Consider the following 23,876-nt stretch of genomic DNA (forward strand, 5'->3'; position numbering starts at 1 on the left):
TCTAGAATGAAATAATAGACTTATTTTCTTTTTTTTTGGTGGGGGGGTCTGTTTGTGGGGCCTGAACTCTGGGCCTGGGTGCTGTCCCTCAGCTCTTCAGCTCAAGGCTAGCACTCTTATCACTTGAGCCACAGCGCCACTTCCTGCTTTTTTTTTCTTTTTGCTTATGTGGTGCTGAAGAATCGAACCCGGGGCCTCATGCATGTAAGGCAAGCACTCTACCACTTAGCCACCTTGCCAGCCCAATAGACTTATTTTCTATTTTAATTGCCAGCTCATCAAAGACAGCAAGACTGTAAGATCACTTGAGAGAAAGTCTTTAATTCAGAGCTAATATTGCCATACTGCAGCACAGGAGGGTTTCTCCCAGCTGCTCCCAATGAGTTGGGCAGCCTGCTTAGCCAGAAAGGGTTATGATAACTGTGACTGTGCCAATCCTAGCATTCCACTGATGCAAATGAAGGATTCTGTTTGCACCAATCATGGTATAGTCCCTGTCACTAAATCATAGGTCCTCCTTCTTCAGCTCCTCCTCCTTCTAGAGGTACCAGAGTTTGAACTGTCTACTCTTTCAGGTACAGGGGTTTGAACTCAAAGCTTCTCACACTTATTAAACAGGAGCCCTGCCATCAGGGAAAGGAGGTGCTCATTCAACTGGCCTGGGTGCAGGTGGCTACTGTGGTCCCAATAGCGTGCAATATAGCCTGCAATAGTGTGCAAGCTACTTGCTAGGGCAGCACCTTTTGGAGCCACAATTGTACTTTGGGTGTTGTTGACATGAGGGCATTGCGGATGCCTGGCTAGCGGACTCCTGCTTAAGGCAGCTGGAGCTCTAAAAAGGGTCTGGGGTCCTGCTTATTCTCCCCAGTCCTTAACATTATCTCAGCACATTTAAAGGTAAAAGAGACTTCCAGAAGGGTGCATTAACAAAGGCTTCTCATCCATAGCCGTGCTTTTCACAGTTTTTAACAATGCTGTAACAATGCTGAAATACAGAATCTGAATCTTGTATCATGCGTACTGCTGTAGCCAGCAGGGCGGACGCCGCGCAGGGCGCCGCACCCCGAGCCCTCTAGGGGGCAGTCGCGGGCTTTCCGGAGAGCCCGCACAGGTCTCGCGAGACTGTCAGAAGTGCGGGGCGAGGCGTTGGAGGAGGGCGAGCTCTCGCGATAACTCTGCCTTCGGCCCTTAGGCTGGTCTCGAGGTGTCCCTGTTCCTCCTAGGTCCCTCTCGGCTCTTCGTGGAGACCTGCGAGCGGGTAAGAGCGGGGCGACGGGCAGGCTCGGGGCTCCCAGCCCGGAGGAGTGAGCTCGAGGGCCGCTGGGGCCTCGGCCCGGAATGAGGCCTCTAAGTGCACCGTGCGTTCGGGCCTGTCTTTCTCCGCTCCCCCCCTACCCCCGCCCGCCGGGCCTGTCCTCCCCATGCCCTCCCCACAGGTCCTCCCCGTGCCCTCCTCCCTCCCCCCTCCGGGCCATTCCTCCCCATGCCCTCCCCCCGCCCGGCCTGTCCTCCCCATGCCCTCCCCACAGGTCCTCCCCGTGCCCTCCTCCCTCCCCCCTCCGGGCCATTCCTCCCCATGCCCTCCCCCCGCCCGGCCTGTCCTCCCCATGCCCTCCCCACAGGTCCTCCCCGTGCCCTCCTCCCTCCCCCCGCCAGGCCTGTCCTCCCCATGCCCTCCCCACAGGTCCTCCCCGTGCCCTCCTCCCTCCCCCCGCCAGGCCTGTCCTCCTCATGCCTCCCCACAGGTCCTCCCTCCCTCCGCCGGGCCTGTCCTCCCCATGCCCTCCCCACAGGTCCTCCCCGTGCCCTCCTCCCTCCCCACGCCGGGCCTGTCCTCCCCTGCCCCTTCCCACAGGTTCTGGGCAGCCTTTTCTTGCTATGTTGTCAGCTTACTCTGCTCCATACTCTCCCACCTCTCTCTTTTGGAATATAGCCCATCCATCTTCACTTACTCTACTGTAGCTCCAGGCCCAAGGCCACCACCTCGTCCATTCTGTCCTTACCCTGGCTCAGGTGACTGCCCTCAGTTTCCTGTGTCTCCTCCTTGGGTCTCTGGTAAGAGGTGGGGTTTGTTTTCTATAATGGATCGATCCAGAGCCTATAAATACAAAGAACTTGTTTGTTTGGGCATTTATTTTGGGGAGGAGGGAGGGCCTACCAAAATGCAGTGTTAACATCCTATTTAATTCTCCCGACAATTTCTAAAAGTAGTATGATTTTTCTCCCTTTGGCAGCTAAGAAGAGAAAGCTTGCTCATTCATTGATTCATTGTACCAGCAATCATTTATTTCAAAATGCTAATTTATTCATTGCTGTAGGCTCAGAGTGTTGTGAATGTAGCAATTAAGAAAACAATAGAGAACAAGCCCTGAATTCTGATGGTGGGAATAGTAATAATGTCAAGGATATGTCATGGGTGGATGCAGTCAGGGATAACAGAAGTTGGAATGCTAGTTTAGAGTTCATCTTTTAAAAAATGTATCAGGCCAGTTTGTGTTGTTTTCTAGGCAGGTAAGGTTTGCCATAATAGCTGCTTTTGGATGGACTTGATGTTCCCTCATTCACTTGGTAATTTGGAATATGGCTATAAAACTGGAGTTAACTTCCCTGAGTGAGAACAGAACAGATAGTCATAGTTGGCTTATTTCTGTACTGGGATCCTCCTGTGACATTTTTGAACTTTATAAATGGAGGGACATTCATTTACTATTTGTGGCTTAGTAATATTACTTGATTTGCTCTTTTTTTTTTTTTTTTTTTAAATCGTATTGGGGCTTAAACTCAGGGCCTGGGCACTTCCTTTGTCCCTTGGCTTTAAATTTAGCTTCAGGGTCAGTGCTCTAGCACTTGAGCCACACCTCCACTCATGGCTCTTGGTCATGGTTCTTGGCTTGTTAATTGTAAATAAGAGTCTCTTGGATTTGTTTGCTGGGGTTGACTTTGAACCATGATCCTCAGATCTCAGCCTTCTGTGTAGCCAAGATTACAGGCATGAGCCTTTAGTGCCTGGCCTTGATTTGCTCTTTTCAGGACTTTTCTAGCTCATGGAATTGTTCAGAGAAAGAATGAGATCAACATGAGTAACTTCACCTATGTTACTGCTTAGGACAATAATTTCCCTTACCTTTTGTTTCTCTGTTTCCTTTTCTCTGAGTCTTTGTCTTGGGTTTCTAGGGAAAGTGCTAGATGTTGAAAGTTTTTATCATATTTTATTTAAATAAATTTCTACAATTACATTATTCCTCTTGGGAAAATATTTTCAAAGTGGAAAAGAACAATGATAAAAGAAGGTAGTCTGTCAGAGCTGTTAGAATTACAAAGGACTTCCTACTCTTATTTGCATTTTATTAAATGAGTATAACTATGCTAGAATCTTAGGAAACTGTAGGGTTTTCATAAATGTCATGGACTAAACACATTCTCTATTTGAGAGCCTCTTGTTAGTGATTCCTAGCATTGTACTTTTCTTCATACAGCTTAGCATACTGGAAGGAATTCAGTCAATTGCTGCTGCTGGGCTTCTTTCAAAAATAACTCTTATTTAAAAAAATAGTATTTTCTACTTTTGGTTGGTTATTCAATGATAAATAGTCTTCTAGATGGCAGACTTACCAGATATCATTAGTAAACAGTAAGTGTTAGGTTTAGTCCTGGGTTAGTTAGGTCTGGGTTGGCTTTACACTATGATCTTGAGATTTCATCCTCTTGAGTAGACAGGATTACTGGTGTAAGCCACCAGTAATTAAATACTAAGTATTTAATCATGTCTTTAAAGTACCTGAGTGGCTGGGGGCTTTTGACTCAGACTTGGGATTATATCTTGGCTTTTCTACTTGGAAACTTGTTACTGTAAGCAATATATTTAACCTTGTTAAGTCTTGCTTTGTGTGTCCTTATACTAGGGCTTGAACTCAGGGCCAAGGTATTCTCCCTTAGCTTTTTTGCTCAAAGCTGGTACTCTACCACTTGAGCTCCATTTCTGGATTTTTCGTGGCTAGTTGCAAATGAGGCTAATGGATTTTCCAGTCTGGGTTGGCTTTACACTATGATCTTGAGCTCTCATCCTTTTGAGTAGATAGGATTACTGGTGTAAGCCACCAGCAACTGGAGTCTTTTTTTGTTTTTGTTTTTTTGATGGTAATGATAATACCTTAAAGGTTTGTGAGGACTAACTGAGAAACTGTCTAAAAAAGGAAAAACTTCTAGTACACATTAGGCTAGATTTAAATATTTGCAGAATTTATTCACTTATGAAGTAACTCTATAGCAAATAACTACATAGCAAGGAACAGAGATAAAGTCCCTGCCTATGTGCAACTTACCTTGTAGTTTTTTTTTTCTGGAGATGGAGCAGAAGATAAATGGTTTCTATATGTCAGATTGTGATATGTACTATAGAGAATAATGAAATATATGACAGGGAGGGGAGTAAAGAGCCCTTTCAAAAACAATGCTAAATTCAGCAGTGAATTCGGTGCCTCTGTTCACATGTTGGTTAGCTGTGAAAGGCAAGCAAAGTGACCAACCTACTCAGCCCAGTGGCTCACACATGTAATTGTAGCTATTCAGGATACAGAGATCAAAGATCATGGTTTGAAGGCAGGCTGGGTAGGAAAGTCTGTGAGATTCTTATTTCCAACTAACCACCAAAAAATCAGAAGTGCCTCAAGTGGTAGAGCCCCAGCCTTAAGCAAAAAAGCTAAGGGAGAGCACTTTGGCCCTGAGTTCAAGCCTCAGTACTGCCCCACCAGAAAAAGGACCAACCACTGGATGTGATGGTGCTTGCCCGTAATCTCAGCATTTGAGAGGCTGAGATAGGATGATGATGATGAGATTGAGGCTAGTCTGGGCTACACAGCCAGACTTTGTTTTAAACAACACCACCAACAAACAAAACAAAACAAAAACAGTCCATATGTAAACTTTAGGATTAAGTTCTTAGGTGTCCGCAGCATTTGTTACTCTTCCTGCTCCTTTTTAGCCCTTCTAGTATTTCTGTCCAAAGTTTCCACTTTGGCTTTGTGTTCATTCTTGGTAAATATACATTGTCTCAACATAGAACACATATTAACAGTGTAGAAGTCTAGCCAAGGAAGGTCAAAACAGCATCTACTTGGGTGCCAGCAAGTAGTGTGAGTACCTAATAGAGCACCTAGTAGAGTAGAGCACCTAGTAGTGCGCTGTGCTTGTCAGAGCTGCCATGGTGTCCACCCACCTGTTGATTGTTAAATCACAGCACTGTAGTCATCATTGGTAGACTTGAACTCAAGCCTACACTGCTTCAGATCTTAACATGTCATGCCCACTTCCTGAATTAGATACATCCCTGGTAAGTGGACAAAATAATTATTCTGAGGGCACTGCTTTTACTCACCTGGCATGACTCACTGTACACCCTTAGCTATTCTTATCTGAAGTTGCCATTCCTGGGTTTTCTTAACTTGATGGTGCAGTGGAACCAACAGGTTCCTTTTGGGGGCTAGGATTGTGTTACAGAACATTGAGTCTTAGGATTCCTCCTGCCTAGCATTAACTCTAGTGTTCTATAGATGTGACAATTTGTTCAACCAACTATGAATAACTGACAAAAAGGGTTAACAGTAAAGGGTTTTGGCTTGTTTGTCAATTTTAGTCTCCAGTAGGAAGTCCAGTCCCTTAATACTTGGACAATTAATTACAGCTCTCAAAAGAACATAATGTCAGGTATGTTTTGAGTTTCATTTTGGCGCATTATTTTGGTTTTCCAGACTTTAGAGGAAGGAAAATATCACTTGTTTGCTTCTGTGGAGAAAACCACAAGAGATTTATTATATGAAACCAGGGATAAAATGGTATTGTTGGTGAAGCTACATAAGTAACATGTTTTCCAGCTCTTGACTATCTTAAGGCAAGATGTTCACATTGAAGATAGGTCATGACCCCAGTTTTGAAAGTCTACCAATCTTTTTATTGATGTCAATTGAAATTTCTGTGGACTGCAAAGTTTGAGGAAAATAAATATTTCTCTAGCTCATAAACCTGCTGTTGTTTGTGGAGCTTCTGGGCTGAGCATTGTGGTCTGGCTGCCTGGAAACACTTTACCCCACTCTCTAGAATTTCAGTGGCAACACTCATACTAGTTTTGTCTTGTTTGAGGAAAACAAAACAAAACTAGGAATAGTTGTATAAAGCTTGGGATGTCTGAAATCCTAGCAAGCCCAAAGCTGAGGCGGGAGGATTGAGTTTGAGGCTAGCCTGGGCTACATAGTGAGATCCTGTCTCAAAAAAAAAAAAAAAAAAAAGGACTAGAATGGGGGCTGGGAAGGTGGCTCAGTGGTAGAGCTCTTGCCCAGCATGCCTAAGGGCCTGGGTTCCTCAGCACCACAAAAAAGCAGTAAAAGTTGGAAGTGGCGCTATGGCTCAAGTGGTAGAGCGCTAGCCTTGAGCTGGAGAGCTGAGGGACAGTGCCCAGGCCCAGAGTTCAGGCCCCACAACTGACCAAAAAAAAAGGGGGGGGGGGACTAAGATGGACAATATTGTCTAGATTGTTTTCTTGGCTTGCTAGGATATACAGGCTTTAAGGTTTATCTTTGGGCAATGGGCAGACTAGTTTATGAGCATGGTAGCCCTCGGGTAGTACTGTGTACCTGTGTGGCCTAAACATTTTCATGAAGGTCATGAAGTTTCCGTGAACTTTAGTCCATGTTCCTCCCATCTAACAGGTGGATAGCTAAGGTGCAAGCAGCTTCTAAGCGAGGGCGCCAGGTTTAATCGGCAGCCCAGCTCTCCGGTGGGAGCGTCCTGCTCTCCGCTGTGTCCGGAAACCTGGAGCTGGGCTGGGCAGCCGCCGGTGCGCAGTTGTCCTCTGGGAGGCCCAAGGCCACGCGCACGCGCATGCGCATGACGCGCGCATGGGCTGAATCGGGGTGGGGGGCGGGGGAAGGGGAACGTGACCGGGTTGCAGGTGGCAGTGTCTCCGGGTGAGGGGACCGGAGCCAGGAACAGCCCGGCGAGGGCGGTCCTTCCCCGCCTGCTGGCCGCCTGACCACGGCCCCGCAGGGCCCCGAACACCGACGCGTCCTAAGGATCTGGGGTGCAGGCCGGGTGGGGCATTGCGGGTGGTGCGGCGGGCGGGCGGAGCGGCCGAAGCAGCAGCTCCGCCCACAGCAGGCGGGGCTAGGCAGGGCGGGACAGGACTGGGCGGGACTCAGGCTCGACCTGCGGACGCCCTCGGGAATAAAGGGGCCCTGTCTGGGAAGCGGCTGGTCCTCGGAACGACGCCCCAGGCAGGCACTGGCTGGAGCACGGTCGCCGTCTCAGGTAGGGACGGCGCCCAGGCGGGTCCGACCGGGCCGCCGCGGGCCCTGGTCCTCGGCGCAGTCTGCGGGATTGGCGTGCGGGGGTGGGGCTGCGCTCCTGCGCACGCGCGTGGCGGCCGCGAACCCACGGTTGCGGCGGTGGAGAGCCGGACGAGCGGTTCCTCCGCGCTGCTCCTGCGAGGGGCGGTGAGAGGCCTAGGAAGCCGCCCGAGTCACTGTCACTCTTGCTTAATTTTGCCGTTAGTTTTCTAGTTTTTGAACCGGAAACGCCTTCGTAATTCTGTCATTCGATGGTAGAATTTTGTGGTCGGTTTTCAGTTTTGCAGTTACTTCTACGAGATTCGTGAAGAAACGCGAGCGCTAACCTGTAGTAAGTTACCACCGCCTCATCTAGCCCTGCCACACCCGCGGGGAGCCTGGCCTCCTGCCCAGGCCGTCAGGTGTGGAGGTTAGCGGAACACACACGCACGCACACTGATCCTGCCGGGGCACAGATGGCACGCCAGCCCGGAGCCAGCCCAGAGCCAGGCCAGAGCGGCCGTCAGAACTGATTTTTTTTTTTTTTTTTTTTGGTCCGGTCATGGGGTCTGAACTCTGGGCCTGGGCACTGTCCCTCAGCTCTTCAGCTCAAGGCTAGTGTTCTACCACTTGAGCCACAGCGCCACTTCCGGCTTTTTTTTGCTTACACGGTGCTGAGGAATCGAATGTAGGGCCTCAGGCATGCAAGGCAAGCGCTCTACCACTGAGCCACCTTCCCAGCCCCCAGAACTAATTTTGATGGGTCCTGAAGGCTGCCGTCCTAACTGGCTCCACTTGGCAGACTTTAACCTCAGTCCAGCCTTCTGCGTGTAGCTACTGTGCCTATACTAGGTGTTTTTGTAGTGTTACCCAAGACAGATGATTCTGAAGAAATATAGTTTATTGAGAAATGTGAAAACAGACTGTAAGTCTTTAGGAAAGAAGTTTCAGTAGTAATTTAAATTCTGCTGATGTCAAGTAAAATAATCTGATAATGCACTAAAAGAAGGAGAAGCCCATTAGGTTTGAGAACCCAGGACTAGATCTTTAATGGCAGTGACCCTGGGCCTTAAGGTGTCACTTATGTAAGAGATAGCTTATTATTTTTATTACTATTTCTACTGAAGATTGAACCAAAGACCTCTAGCATCTCAACACATGCTGTACCAATTGAGGTACACACACACCCAGCAAATTTTCTGTCTTTATATGTGGGTTATATATTTACAAAATAGTCACAGTTTGGAGGGAGTTTTGTGGTTTAACCTTATAATGAAATAGCTTCATTTGTGGTTAGTTGCTCAATGTAGGTTCCAAGATCTTTGACCTTCATAACTAGTTCTGTGAAAACATTGTCTAAGTGAGACATGTATACTTTTTCGAAAAAAAACCTGTTGAGGAAACCAGTTCCTCCGGTTTGTGGGAAGGGTCTGTTTCTCCTCTCCTTTACACTTTTCCCTCTACTCTAAAACATAAGCACAGGGATCCTAGTAATAGGGAAGTTTTCAAATCAATGTGTCTGCCGGTCGCTGGTGGCTCACGCCTGTAATCCTAGCTACTCAGGAGGCTGAGATCTGAGAATCGCGGTTCAAAGCCAGCCCGGGCAGGAGAGACCATGAGACTCCTGTCTCCAATAAACCACCAGAAAACCGGAAGTGGTGCTGTAGCTCAAGTGGTAGAGCGCTCGCCTTGAGCTGAAGAGCTGAGGGACAGCGCCCAGGCCCAGAGTTCAAGCCCCACGAGTAGTTTGGATTATTAAGGTGAACAAAAGGACATTTTTAGCAATTTTTAGAATTAAGTTGGCTCAGTCTTTGTGCAGGTAAGAAAACAGACAAAAGTATATATGTTTGATATATCTTAGGAGATTTAGGCTGTTAAGTTTTTGTCATAAGAAGGTTTCATTCTGAAATATTATATAGGTAAAGAGTGGATGGGAGCCATTATTTTTTTTTTTACATTCCTTTTTTTTTATTGTGAAAATACTGTACAGAGGGGTTACAATTACATGGGCAAGATAAAGTTCATTTTCGACTTAATGACTTCTTGTACTTCTCATTGTTGCAATGGGTCCACCTGTATGTAACCTTATTTAAACGACTTGTTTTTCCCCTTCCCCTCCGCAAATTATACCGACATCAAATACAGTGAAAGCAGGGGTTATACTGTGGGGGAGAGCCATTATTTATTTTATTTTATTTTACTTTATTTTTTGTTGGTCGTGGGGCCTGAACTCTGGGCCTGGGCGCTGTCTCTCAGCTCTTCAGCTCAAGGCTAGCATTCTACCACTTGAGCCACAGTTGTCACTTCCAGCTTTTTCTACTTATGAGGTACTGAGGAAACAAACCCAGGGCCTCATGCCTACAAGGCAAGCACTCTTCCCGGCCAGGGAGCATTTTTTATTACAGAAGCACCACTTCTAAGCACACTTCCTAAGTGTGAGTTTATATTGTTATTCTTTCTTAGAAGTTAGGTTTTGAAAGGGCAAGTGGTAGCCTGGGATGCCAGGGTCAGTGGCTTAAGTCAGGGTGTCCTGGTGGGGAAGGCATTGCCAGATTGGGTTCTGCTTTCTATACAGTGAAGGTCATCCCAAGGTCTTGATTGGCTTTAAACACCTATTAGTACCAATTATGAAGCTAACAATTGGAGTAAGTCAGCATATAGGGGCTGGGTAAGTGCTTAGAGGCAGTTAAGGTCTCTCTTTACCCCAGTGCCCTCTTCTCTATGTAGCTTTGGTTAAATTCAAGTTAAAGGAGACTTAGACCTATGCATAGATTTCAACATGCTGAAAATCAAAATGGAATTGCTTATGCTAAATTTTCTCACTGCCAACCTGAAATTGTTATTTGATAACCTTACATGAAGTGTGAAGTAGAAAGAGAACCTAGTCAACTTTTCCCCAGGCCAGCATTAGTTGACATGATATTAAGTTCCCTCTGTTTTAATCCTTAGACAAAGAAGTGACATAAAATAAACTGATGTAAGTTCTTTCCTCATTGTTCTAACCCTTTCCCTCCTCACAGGAACACAACTTCAGCCTGTTCTAAAAACAACCTCTTTTGCTCAGCCCTTTGAAACACTTGTCTTTTATGGAATATTGCCTAATTACAGAGTTAAAGCAAAAAGCCAATTAAGATCTGCAAGTTGATGTGATTTTGTCTTTTGATACTAGTATCATTGTCTCTTTTTTTCCAGAGGAAAAAGATCAGAGAGGTTGTTAGGAGCACCTGAGGTGCAAGCAGTAAACATAGCCTGAGGTCAGGTTGTCAGCCATCTCTTAGCTGGATTGTTTGCTATGCTTGGACCTGAAGCAAACAGTTACTGTTGAAAACAACTGCGTGGGCTATTACCCTTATGTGTGTCTCTTTACTTCCCAAAGTTGGCTCAAACTCATGTTCTGAGCTGGCCTTGTAGTAGTTTTCTTAATCTTAGATCTGAACGTTCCCTCTTTATCACAGTGCCAGTAATGACAAGTCTTTGCATCCCTCCTTTCTCGGTACCTGGGCTAATGAAGTCAACTGTTGACTGGGAGGGGAAGACTGAGCCAGCAAGAGTGCCAGACATTCTGGGAGTGGCCATAAAGACAGGTTTTCTTAGTGGCTGACAGTTGGGCTTTAAAAAGTCAATATTCTAGCTGGGTACTGATGGCTCACATGTGTATTCCTGTTTTAGGAGGCTGAGCTCTGAGGATCAAAGCCACCCCGGGGCAGGAAATTCCATGGTAGAGGTGTAGGACAAGTGGTAACAAAAAAGCCAAGCAAGAGCTGAGGCCCTGAGTTCAAGCCCCAGAACTGACTTCTACCCCCCCCCCCCCCCCAAGAAAGACCTATACTTTAACAAAATGACTGTTTTGAAGGATAATACTTTGAGATTAAAAAGCAACACTACGAATCCATTTTGAAATTTTTTAATATTGTGGTACATTCTGCCCATAGCTGATAAGGGGAAAGTCCACCATACTATTTTGACTGTAGTCTCTGGTTAGGCAGTTATACAGCACTTGTGTTTGAAGAGATTTGTTTAGTAAGTAGTCTGCCCTGGTTACATTCAGTTAGCTCCTGTCTGTTCAGTGTTCTAGGGTTTTGGACAATTTTATTAGATTTGACATTGGCAGCCATGGTGGTATTCCATACAAGTGATCTTTACCACATTGAAGAGTTTACTGCATTTGAAAGACAGCTAAGCACACTTTGCATGACACAGAGTATGGCTGGGTAATGAGGTAACCCTAGCTCTCCACACCTCTGGCTGACATCTACTTGTGCAGTCAGATGCTTTTCAAAGTGCCTACAATGTGTGCAGAGTGTACATGCCCCTGCTGTTCCATAGGCTACTTACTTGTGACAGAGTCAGTGGAGTAAGCACAGCTGTTGCCAAGGTCAGAAAAATTCCACAGAAACTCCTGACAGAGTGAATTGAGGAAGTTATCTTTTGGGGCACGGTGGGGAAACTAAAAAAAAGCAGAAGTAGCAGGGGAACTTTGGAGTGCCTTGAGTTCTGAAGCTGCTGGCTTTTTTTTTTTTTTTTGTGAGATGGTTGAAAGAAAGGCTGTTCAGCTGTCCTCCCATCAGTTTCTTTTCTTATTTTATTTTTGGATGTTAATGGGCCTGAACTCAGGCCTGGGCGCTGTCCCTAAGCTTCTTTTTGCTCAAGGATGGTGTTCTACAACTTTGAAGCACAGCTCTACTTCTTTTTTTCTGGTGGATAGCTAGAAATAAGTCTTACTGAAATTCCTACCTGGGGCTGGCTTTGAACTTTGATCTTCAGATCTCAGCCTCCTATGCAGCTAGGAATTACAGGGGTGAGTCACCAGTGACTGGTGTCCATCAGTTTACATCTAAAAGTGTGACCCTTGCTACTTTTGTACTTGGCACCTCCCCTCCCCACCCCCCACCATGCTGGGGGCTCTAAACCCCATCTTGAAGACACAGTGGAGATAAATCAGGTTTCCTTTTGTCTCAGATGGTCAGCCAGCTATTTGGAGGGCTTTGTCTGAGGTGGTTGTCTTTGGGACTGTTAGAATGTTCTTCATGGGTCTGATAATGTCTCCTGAAATCCTTTTGCCTAATAGAGCTTTTCTGAGCAAGCCTAATTCTTTCATTTATCAGGTGTCCAAATATTTGAGAGTAGTAACCATGTCCTGGGAGGGTAGTTACCTCTTATCTAGGCCAAACAGCCTTCCTTTCTGCAGAAGTTTTTCATGGGTTTGAGGTTAATTTCCCTTTTTTGAGCACCTTCTCCCCTGAGGTATGTTACCCACAAATAAACTTGAGTCTTATCACAGAACAAATTATTCCTGTGACTTTTGGTAAATGCAGCCAAATAGTATGTAAGTTTTCCTCAGATTTGGCACAGTACGAGTTACATGGGGCTTTCTTTCAGTGGTAGATCTCTATTCTAAAGAAAGAAAGGAGGAAGGAGGAAGGAAGGGAGGAAGGGAGGAAGAAAGGAAGGAAAAAAACTGTAACCCCTCTGTACATCACCTTTAAAATAACAAAAACATTTTAAGGAGGCCTAAAAAAAATTTCTCTTCTGGTTTGTTGCTCTTAGTCAAGTGCAAGTAATTACCTTTTTTAGGGGGTGGGGGTTGGTCATGGGTCTTGAACTCTGGGCCTGGGTGCTGTTCCTGAGCTCTTCAGGTCAAGGTGAGTGCTCTACCATTTGAGCCACAGCACTACTTCCGGTTTTCTTTGTGGGAGGCCGGTAGTTAATTGGAGGTCAGAATCTCATGGATGTTCCTGCCCAGGCTGACTTTGATATTCAATCCTCAAATCTCAGCCTCCTGAGTAGCTAGGATTATAGGCATGAGCCACTGGTACCCAGCAAGAAATCTACCTTTTAAAATAAGATTTAACAGCTATGTATAAACTGTTGCAGAATCTGCTTCCAAAAACTATACACAAGTCTTAGTAAACTGTTGTGGACTGCTGCAATGATTGCTTGCTTTTCTTCATGTTGAGAAGCCCTGTCTTGCGCTATCCAAGATAAATAGCAAATTGTTCTTCCAGCGAGTTCCTAAAGCTATATTTCATTGCTTTACTGAAACTCTTGTCTTCTTTTATTGTATCCTTCTAGCTTTTCTCTCTACTATTTCTTCTCTCTCTGAAGTGTGGTCTTACCAGAGAATCCTCTATATTTATTCCCATCCACTTTTGTAAGCACCTTTATATGCACGTCATGACATTTTGTTAGACTTATATTTTTTGGTGGTACTGGGGTTTGAACTCAGAGCCTTACACTTGCTAGGCAGGTACTTTACTACTTGAGTCATGCTCCTCACCCTTTTTTGCATTAGTTTAAAATAAGGTCTTTGGTTTTGGTCCAGGACTGGCCTCTTACTACTACTTCCTTCTCCCTATAGCATCTTATATAGCTGGGATTACAGGAGACTTGCCTTGCTGAGATGGAATCTTGCTAACTTTTTGTCTGGGCTAATATCAAATCTCAATCCTTCCAATCTCTACCTTCAGCATAGCTAAGATAATAGACATAAGCATACCCTGGCAGACTTAATATTCATTTTTTAAAAATCTCTTAATAAAAGGTTTTAATTTTGGGGCTGGGAAGTTGGCTCAGTGGTATAGTGCTTGTCTTGCATGAATAAGGCCCTGGGTTTGATTCCTCAGCACCACATAAACAGAAAAAGTTGGAAGTGGCACTGTGGCTCAAGTGGTAGAGCACTCACCTTGAGTTGAAGAGCTGAGGGACAGTGCCCAGGCCCAGAGTTCAGGCCCCATGACCAACCAAAAAAAAAAAAAAAAGTAATGTCTTTAGCCGGGCGCCGGTGGCTCACGCCTATAACCTTAGCTACTCAGGAGGCTGAGATCTGAGGATCACGGTTCAAAGCCAGCCTGGGCAGGAAAGTCCGTGAGACTCTTATCGCCAATAAACTACTAGAAAACTGGAAGTGGTGCTGTGGCTCAAGCGGTAGAGCACTCGCCTTGAGCTGAAGAGCCCAGGGACAGTGCCCAAGCCCAGAGTTCAAGCCCCACGACCAACCAAAAACAAATCAAAAAAGTTTTAATTTTGACAGTAACAGGGTAAGATTGCAGTCTAGAACACCTATCAACAGGGTGAGTCACCTGTGAGGAATAAAGGAATGGTTGAATGTCTTGACAAAGTAGAAAACCATACAAAGCATGGAAGAACTCTGTTTGGTACTGGAAGTTTTGTGCATGGGCTGGTGAGATTTGATATGCGGGTGGCATCAGTAATAGGTCCCTCTAGTCGAAAGCTAGTCTAGTGTTTGGGTATGGATGTCATCTGATCTTGTGAGACAGAATGAGAGAAGGTTCTTGGAGAAGTAGCCAGTGCCACATGTAAGAATCCTCTCTTCGTGGCCTCCCATTTTTCCAGGATTGGCACACATGGCTATATATATATTCTTGATAATTTCATAGGTTTTGTATTCTCCCTAATTTAAAAAAGTTTTCCTAATAAATTTAGGCATATGGCAATTCTAAACAAACATTCTAAACTTTATCAAATTATCGGTTAGTATCTTATTTTCAAAGTAATTATAGATCTCTTCACACATTTTATTCTAAATCTGCAAAAAGAAATACTTGCCTCATGTGACTTCATGTGAGTATAAATAGACGCTTACATTTCCTCCCTTCTCCACCCCTCCCCCCATCTCCTTCCCTTCCTCTCCCCCTCCCTCCTAGGGATCCATCCTAGGGCCTCACATAGGTTAGATATGAGCAATATTCTCAGTTCAGAAGATTAGCATTCTCATTAATAGTCTAGCCATGATTTTGGAGACCTGTATCCTGTTTATTCAGTTGTTAGTATAGTTTTTTCAGATACACATATTCACATCTAAAGTGTTATAAAACATATGTGTAGAATTTTATAGCAAGAGCAGAGGTGGAGGAGAGAAGGTGGAAGAAGCATTATGCCCTGAATGTCCTGTGTGCTGGGTCCTGGGTAGGTCATTAATGAGAACTGGTGGAATGATCATTTGAATGTGGATGGAAAGGTGGTTTGGGGTTATAAATAGCCTGCTATTTGGACTTTCTTTTCTCTTTTTAAGGAACAGTGAGCAGAATGAACACCCTCCAGGACCAGAGTGGCTGCTCCAGTAACAAAGAACCCCTTTTGAGGTGTAGTGATGCAAGGAAGGACTTGGAGCTTGCTATTGGTGGAGTTCTCCGTGCTGAACAGCAACTTAAAGATAACTTACGAGAGGTGTGATATGTGCTTTTGTCTTCATTTGGACTCATGTTAGAGTACTGTGCAGTACTCGGCCAAGGACTTGACGTCCTAGTGTAGACTAAAAAGTTTGACCCATATGGTGTATTTAATTGTTTAACCCTAGTCAGCTGCCTGGCATGTTGGTGCCTTTGATCTTAAGAGGAAATAAGGCAGATGCTAGCATCTGCACTCTACACTTCCCCACAGAGTTTTGTTTAGCATGCATTTCTCACTGCTCCCGTGTGGCCCCTGCATCAGGCCCTGTTATCACTGAAAAACAAGGAAGGGAGCCCCACTTAGTTCGTCCTCATGATGTGTGAGGAGCCACATGTGCATAGTTCTGTCAATCCCCCCTGAAGTGTGTTGGTTCCAGTTGTATTCTGTTGAGTGGACAACTAGTACTTGAATTTGAAACAAAACATGATTACATAGGAAATATGTTTTATGCAATAATGAAGTAGATGCTCATGAATGGTTCATAGCTGCTGTATTTAGAATATGTGTGGATCACTGTTTACTCCCTATAAATGTTTGGTTTATAAGTTACATACAGTGTCCACCCTAACAGTCTTGTAGCTATTGCCTTATATTATAGCTTTGCTAAGTTGGCCGCCTGTAAATGACAGCTCATTTTACACATGACAAAAGGGGTAAAGGCCAGACATCAGTCTTTGTTTGCTGGTGAGCTTGTAAAGCTATGTTTTAAAATTAGATGGGAAATGAGAGGGATTAATACTTCTTGCCTATCTTTATATTTTCTCCTGATTACTTTAGAACACTTAAAATCAAATCCTTTTAGGAAGAAAGATTTTAGAGCTTAAGTATACCTTGATGGCTGGAGTGTGTGTGTGTGTGTTGTGTCTGTGTGTATCTGTGTGCATGTATACACCAGTCCTAGGGCTTGAACTTAGGGTTTGGATGCTGTCCCTGAGCTTTTTCACTCAAGGCTAGTGTTCTATCACTTGAGCCATAGCTCCACTTTTGGCTATTTTGGCGGTTAATTGGAGATAACAGTCTCATAGACTTTTCCTTTTCCAGGTTGGCTTTGAACTGGGATCCTCAGTTCTTAGCCTCCTAAGTAGCTGGGATTACAGGTATGAGCCTCTGGTGCCCAGCAATGGCTGGGTTTTTTTTTGTTTTTTGTTTTTTTTTTGGGGTCCAGTCATGGGGCCTGAACTCCGGGCCTGGGCGCTGTCCCTCAACTCTTCAGCTCAAGGCTAGCGCTCTACCACTTGAGCCACAGAGCCACTTCCGGCTTTTTTTTTTTTTTTTGCTTATGTGGTGCTGAGGAATCGAACCCAGGGCCTCATGCATGCAAGGCAAGCGCTCTACCACTGAGCCACCTTCCCAGCCCCCTGGCTGGGGTTTTAAAACCAGAAATAATAGGAATTTGTGGGGTGAGCTTACAGGCTTGAAGCTGGAAATTATGGGCAGAGTTTTGAGTCTGTGCTTTTTTGTGGGGAGTCACCCATAGGTAATTGGACAATCAGAAGGATATCTGACCCATGAAAGTTTCTAAACCTTATTGTTTGCAGGAAACCTCCCTTAGGCATCTAACACCAGGGAAACCAATGTGTTTTTTAGGTGAAGGCCCAGATTCACAGCTGCATCAGTCGCCACCTGGAATGCCTTCGGAGCCGAGAAGTGTGGCTGTGTGAGCAGGTGGATCTCATCTATCAGCTTAAAGAGGAGACGCTGCAGCAGCAGGCTCAGCAGCTCCACTGGGTAAGCAGCTGCACACTAGAGTTGGTCTGAGTAGACTCTGGTTTCCAGAGGACATCTTCTTCATAATGCAGCATTAATATAAATCAGATAAAAGTTTAATCTCTCTGGGTTTAAACTCAGGTCAGTGTGCTACCACTAGAACCACATTTTAGACCTTTATGCTTTTTTTGGATAGGGTCTCCCTTTTTTTTGCCCCCCCAGCCTTGGACTGTGATCCTCTTGTGGCTTTCCATGTAGCGACCATACCTACTTTATGATTCATATGAGGAATCTTGCTTATTTTGCCTAGACTGGCCTAGAATTGAAATCCTCCTGATCTTGGCTTCTGAGTAGATGGGAATACAGGCACAAGTCACTGTGCCCAACCCCCTAAAAGTTTAATCTAGATGCTGTTTGTTAACTTAGTTACTTCATTGTAACTGCCTGATTTTTTCTTGTAGTTATTGGGCCAGTTCAATTGTCTTATTCACCAGCTGGAGTGTTCCCAAAACAAAGACCTAGCCAATCAAGTCTCTGTGTGCCTGGAGAGGTAAAGACCCCTTTTATTGTTTCTATTTCTGGCTTTTTTTCTTCAGTACAAAAATGTCAATTTGCAATTCTTTTCATATGTTGGTTTAACTTGACATTTCTCTTGTGATAAGATCATGTTTTATGTACTTAGACTTTCTGATAAATGAATAAACCATCTACTTTTAAGTTTCTTAGAAAAGTCTAGTCATTTAAAATTATACATATTCCTTGAAAACTTTTAATTAAGTGTTGTAAATTAAATTTTAGTTATTTGTATTTTTACCCAGACTGGGCAGTTTGACCCTGAAACCTGAAGATTCTTCTGTCCTTCTCTTTGAAGCAGACACAACTTCTTTGCGCCAAACCATCACCACCTTTGGGTCCCTTAAGACCATTGTGAGTAGATTGAGCGTGGGTGTTACATAGGGTGCTTCTCTGGGTTCTGTCCCCACAGGTCTATTCACCAAGTTATTTTTACTATGCAGCAGTAACCTACAGAAGCTTCCTGTTCTGATTACCATGAGCATCTCATTAATAAGTGCATTATCCTGGCAGTTCTTACACTGTACTATTATCTCATTGGTAATCTTTGAATTTGTCTTTTATCTCTTTAAATACTGGACATTTTCTTTTTATAAACTTTGACTTTTTCTCATTTGGGTCTTGTAAAAGTAGTGGTACTACCAAACCTAGTGTCAGTCCTTATATGATAATAATAGAACTCTCAGATTGGATAATTCCTTTGTAGGAATTAACAATATCCTAGTGAAACCGTAATGCTTTGCTTAATCCTTTTCAAATTTAGAATTGTAGTTTCACTTTTTTGGTGGGAAAGTGGCATAAACATGCTTAAATGGTTTTAATTTTATAGCAAATTCCTGAGCACCTGATGGCTCATGCCAGTTCATCAAATTTTGGGACCTTCATAGAGAAAAGAAGTTATGTCTCAGTGCCAGAGCAGGTAAAAACCTCATTTTGGTTCTGATAATTGAGTCACTGTAAAAAAGCTGCCAGTTTATATAGGTGAATGCTTAAAGCATTTAGTGAAATAGAAATTTAGTTGTTAAAATAAGAGAAGGCACTCTATCATTTCATGGGAAATGATGTTATTATCTTATTGGTATTGACTCTCTTGAGGATCCTCATTCTAATTCAAAGATTTTCGTTTTGTTTTGTCGTTGTTTGTTTTAATGTTCCTGGGATTTGAACTCAAGGGCTTTATGCTTGGTAGGCAGGTACTCTAGCACTTGAGCCATGTTCCCAGCCCTGAGATGACTTATTGCAAAATCAAGGTGAATAAAAAAGATCTAGATATTTGAATTGAGAACTCTTAGAGAATTTTATTCCTTATTTTAAGTTTATAAGAACTGAGGCTCAGGGAAGGCATGTGACCTAATCAGTCAGTAGCAACCCAGGAACCTGTGTCTCCTGTTTTTCTGATGAATTTTCTTATGAACATTTAATAATACCTGGTTAAGCAGCAAAGTTTATGTGACTTCCAGAAGTTGGCATCCAGTAGCACTGTTCTTCCTCTCAGTGAATGGCTTCTTGGAAGCAAACCTGCTAGTGGCTGGCACAATCCTTACACACCCAGCACTAACCCTCAAGACTGGCTTACCCAAAAACAGACCTTGGCAAACAATCAGGTATGTGGCTGGTATTACTGTTAGTAATGTAGATACTATAGTAGTTACTAATCTGGAAACATGGTGTGTGTGTGTGTGTGTGTGTGTGTGTGCGCGCGCGTGCACGCGTGTGTGCACATGTCTCATGCTCGTGTCTCGGATGTGGGGCTTGAACTCTGGGTGTGGGCACTGTCCCTCAGCTCTTCAGCTCAAGGCTAGCACTCTACCACTTGAGCCACAGCACTACTTCCGGTTTTCTGGTGGTTTATTGGAGAAAGAGTCTCACGGGCTTTCCTGCCAGGGCTGGCTTTGAACTGTGATCCTCAGATCTCAGCCTCCTGAGTGGTTAGAATTACAGGCATGAGCCACTGCTGCCCAGCTGGAAACATCATGAATTACAGAAGGAATATCTATCTCTTTATTTTAGAATGCTTAGCAAATAATTTATAAAGATAATACAAGCCCATAATCCCTACATGTGTACTTTTTTCTGTACATATACTTTTTGAAAATAATTCTGTAAGCTCCTACAATTATAACTTGAATATATTTTTTTTTCTATAGAACATTTCATTGTTTGGCTAGAATTTAGATTCCAGTTTTTCTAGACATAAAACTCCCTTAAAACATCTAGGAGCTACTTACCTATGTTCATTCTTATTTCCTTAGGAGTAAATTGCTAACCCTTTGGTTAGATACATCTTGCCAATTTTACTTTCTAGGAAGTTTGTAACATTTGATAGTCCCACTACCAGATATTTATTTGCCATTAAACCTCTTTAACAGTAGGGTTCATTTATGAGATTGTTTCTTCTCTGAACTTGACATACTTTTGCTTTTGAATCTTGAATTTCTGAGGCATGAGCACTTTTTTAGAATTGGTCAGTGACTTGTCCAGTTTATTTATGAAGGCATTATGTAGAGGTGCTAGTCTTTTTCTGATTTTGTCAAATAAGCTACAGTATTTAGCTTTCATTTTGTACTTGAAAACTTAAGAAAATGTAATTTATGTAGTCATACATATTTAATAATCAAAAAGAAATCTCTTACCTCTTTGCTTTGCATACTTGAGAATACTGAGCAAGTTAGTGTATAAACAATGGCAATCATAATTACTCTGGCAGACTAATGTTGTGTTCATCTTATGTAGACTTCTGTTGGAGCCTGCAGTTTCTTCAGTAATATCTGGGGTAACCTGAAGGGCTTAGAAAACTGGCTCCTGAAGAGTCAGCAACAAGAAGGTCCTGGAAAGCCAAGTTCCCAGAAGTGTAACAGCTGTTCTATCAATGAAGGTGAAAAGGCAGAAGATCTAATGCTCCTTGATCAAGATGAGATGGACCTGTCAGATTGGCTGGTGACGCCTCAGGAACCTTGCAAGCTTGAGAAGCCTGAGAATGGCAGCCATGAAACCAGTGAAAAAATTAAGCTCTTGTTCCAGGTGTTCCAGGAGCCCTACAGTGTGAATGATTGGCTTGTCAAGCCTGACTCCTGTACCAACTGTCAGGGTAACCAGCCCAAAGGTGTGGAGATTGAAAACCTAGGCAATCTGAAGTGCCTGAATGACCACTTGGAGACCAAGAAAGCACTGTCCACCCTCAGCATTACTGAGGATTGGCTTGTTCAGAGCCATCAGGACACATATAAAGTAGAGGAAGTATGCAAAGCCAACGAGCCCTGTACAAGCTTTGCAGAGTGTGTGTGTGATGAGAATTGTGAGAAGGAAGCTCTGTGTAGGTGGCTTCTGAAGAAAGAAGGGAAAGATAAAAATGGAATGCCTGTGGAAGCCAGACCTGAGCCTGGGAATCACCAAGAATCCCTAAATGTGTGGCTCTGTCCTTCCAGAAAAGAGGTAACAGAACAAGCTAAGGCACCCAGAGCCCTGGCTCCTGCCCGAATTTCCGATTCCTTCCAAGCCATATGGAATAGTTCCTTATCAGAGTGGCTCACCAGATCTAGTGCTGAGGACAGAGCTGGCAAACAAAAGCTTCAGAGCCCTATGACTACTTCCTGGAGTCCCTTTAACACTGCTGATTGGGTCTTGCCAGCCAAGAAGGTGGGAAACCTTAGCCAGTTATCTACAGGAGAAGACAAGTGGCTACTTCGAAAGAAGGCCCAGGTGAGCACACATCAGAATTGCTCTGGCTGACCTTGCCAGATCCTTAAATATGTTACAAGCTTAATTGGCAGAGGAAGTAATTTTGGTACTTGGTTACAAATGTTCAGATTTATTGATGCACTTCTCAGCTCTCCCCACCCCTCTTCTGCAAACAAACAAACAAGGCCTATTTTGCTGCTATCCACATTGAAGACTTGGGGTACAAATAAACAATTGTTGCCTTTGCTCTTGGTGATAAGAATGATGAATATTTGCTTTTTTTCTTTAGGCAAACTATTTGGGAGGGGAATTTAAGCCAGTCTCTTGTTAGTCCAGCTGTCCTGAAGCAACCCATCCTTTTTGTCTTTGTGCAGGAAGTATTTCTTAACTCACCCCTACAAGAGGAACATAACTTTCCCCCAGACTGTTATGGTCTCCCAGCAGTTTGTGATCTCTTCACCTGTATGCAGCTTAAAGTTGATAAAGAAAAGTGGCTATATCGAACTCCTCTCCAGGTGAGCACAATGTCACCACTGCATTAGATTGTAGTTTCTTCCCACATATGAAGTCATGCTTTGCTCACTGAGGTTTATTATTATGTAGATAGGAGAGGAACTCCTAAAAATTTCAAACACTGGACTTAATGTTCTAACTTAGCATATATGAAAGTGACTTTTCAAGATGTAACTTCAAATCCTGGGTGGATCATAATTCTAAGAGTCAGTTTTAAGGTAGGGAGAATTTCTCTAGTGAGGTGACTTATCTGTGGACTTTTTTTTTTTTTTAAACAGATGTGATGGAATGGATTGTGAAAGTCGAACAGCTTTTCTGCAGATTATCACACATCCACGAGCTGAGTGACTGCAGTTTGCCAAATCATTGTATTTCTAGGTCTGATCAATGAGCTTACTTCTTTTATGTCTGACTTTAAACTAGTGAAGTCATCAAATTATGAGTTGCTTTATAAAAGAAAGGCTATTTGTTGATGCTGAGATGACAGTCTTTCTTACTGAAGTATTCACTTAGTACACCCACCTCTCCCCACTAGAAATACAGCATCTTGGTGGGAAGGTTTTCTCAATCTGAGCTGTGGGAGCTCAGATTGAGTGGTTACTAGAACAACAAAAACACTGTAGTTTTAGAAGTGAAGTATTTTATAATCAAGGTGCGCTAGTGTCTCCTAAAGCCAGTAAACTTCTCAAACCTTTTGACTGCCCTTTAGATACTTCTTTTGATATGGGCTTTCTTCTAGTGGTCCAAAAACAAGTGATTATTCTGTTCAATTAATTTATAGGATAGTTCACACAAGTAATTAACCTTGTCAATTTAGTAGGTTTTGTTCTTAATGACATTAACTATCAGACATTTTAGCCTACATGTTATTTCTATTAATTTTTCATTATTTGAAATGCAGTTACTGAAGATTTTGCCTTTATTCCTTTCTCTGAATGTTATTAAAGTATCCATTGAGTTGTTTGAGGACTCTTGTTTCAGAACCATTTTCAAGGTAGTCTTGGCTTCTGTCATCATATACAGACCTTATATGCTTTAAAAGAATCCCAGCGCTAAGAGAAAAAGGTGAGAGTTGGAAATCTAGTACTTGAATCAGTCATTACCCTAGGATTACTGGTGCATCCTGTGTAAATGGAATCTAAGCTTGACACCTCTGGTGCTTTTAACTGGGGATAAAGTCGAAGTCCTATCACTGCAATCAAGTGTTCCTGAATCTCCCAAATAGTACTGTGTGAACAGGCTGTTTTAAACACTTGTGCCTTGGGGTGCTCATTGAAACTTTATGAAAACTGTTGACATTTTATCAACATCCTTAAATTTCTTTGTAGGAGAGAAGTGGGATTTATGTTTAAAAGTTCTCTGCAAGATCTCAACTGCCTTTTGGGCTTTGAAACTATCAAACTTCCTAACTGCCTATGTTACTGGAAATACTTCAATGACACAGTTGACTCTGCCATACAGTTTTACTACAACTCTTTGAACCACAGCTATAAAGAGCCTTTATTTTCTTCTCCCCGCCCCCCCCCCCCTCAGATACCATTGAGAATTACTAACATAAAGGTGGTGGGTTCAAATCAACTTGTCTTTCCAGCATCTTAGGTTGCAGAAAATTTTGTGGTTTCTCTTTTGAGCTCTTAAACACTGTATTTTACATTATTAATCACTATGCTGACAAGTATGTGAAACATTCTTTTGCATTGATGCATTTTATACCTCTCCATTAAAAGCATAACAGCCACACCATGGTTGTATGTGTCTTTATGAAACTGATACGGAAGTACGTGATAACCTTTGGTTAGAACATAGCCATGAAACAATTTAAACATATAAATGTGTATATTTCTCTATCAGCATAACTTATGAATCTTAAGTTAGCAAAGTACAGGTAATTATTTCCAT

The 23,876-nt window shown here is 43.4% G+C and overlaps 1 protein-coding gene across 4 annotated transcripts; it reads left to right on the plus strand.

Moving 5' to 3' along the window:
- The first annotated feature begins 1,151 nt into the window (after positions 1-1,151).
- Ncoa4 (nuclear receptor coactivator 4) lies at positions 1,152-23,717 on the plus strand. Of its 4 annotated transcripts, none has more exons than XM_070020892.1 (10): positions 1,152-1,258; positions 15,349-15,503; positions 17,094-17,234; positions 17,675-17,763; positions 18,032-18,140; positions 18,616-18,705; positions 19,247-19,390; positions 20,520-21,485; positions 21,839-21,979; positions 22,256-23,717. In XM_070020892.1, exons 2-10 carry the CDS (start codon positions 15,363-15,365, stop codon positions 22,259-22,261), a joined length of 1,827 nt encoding a protein of 608 aa, XP_069876993.1. In that variant the 5' UTR covers positions 1,152-1,258; positions 15,349-15,362; the 3' UTR covers positions 22,262-23,717. The 4 variants fall into 4 exon arrangements, with proteins under 4 accessions (XP_069876993.1, XP_069876995.1, XP_069876996.1 ...); XM_070020894.1 differs by lacking the exon at positions 1,152-1,258 and adding an exon at positions 5,267-5,329; XM_070020895.1 differs by lacking the exon at positions 1,152-1,258 and adding an exon at positions 7,195-7,299.
- The last annotated feature ends 159 nt before the right edge of the window (positions 23,718-23,876 follow it).

Source organism: Dipodomys merriami, unplaced genomic scaffold, assembly GCF_024711535.1.
Source record: "Dipodomys merriami isolate MVZ:Mamm:240054 unplaced genomic scaffold, mDipMer1.0.p SCAF_14, whole genome shotgun sequence".
NCBI classification, from domain to species: Eukaryota; Metazoa; Chordata; class Mammalia; order Rodentia; family Heteromyidae; genus Dipodomys; species Dipodomys merriami.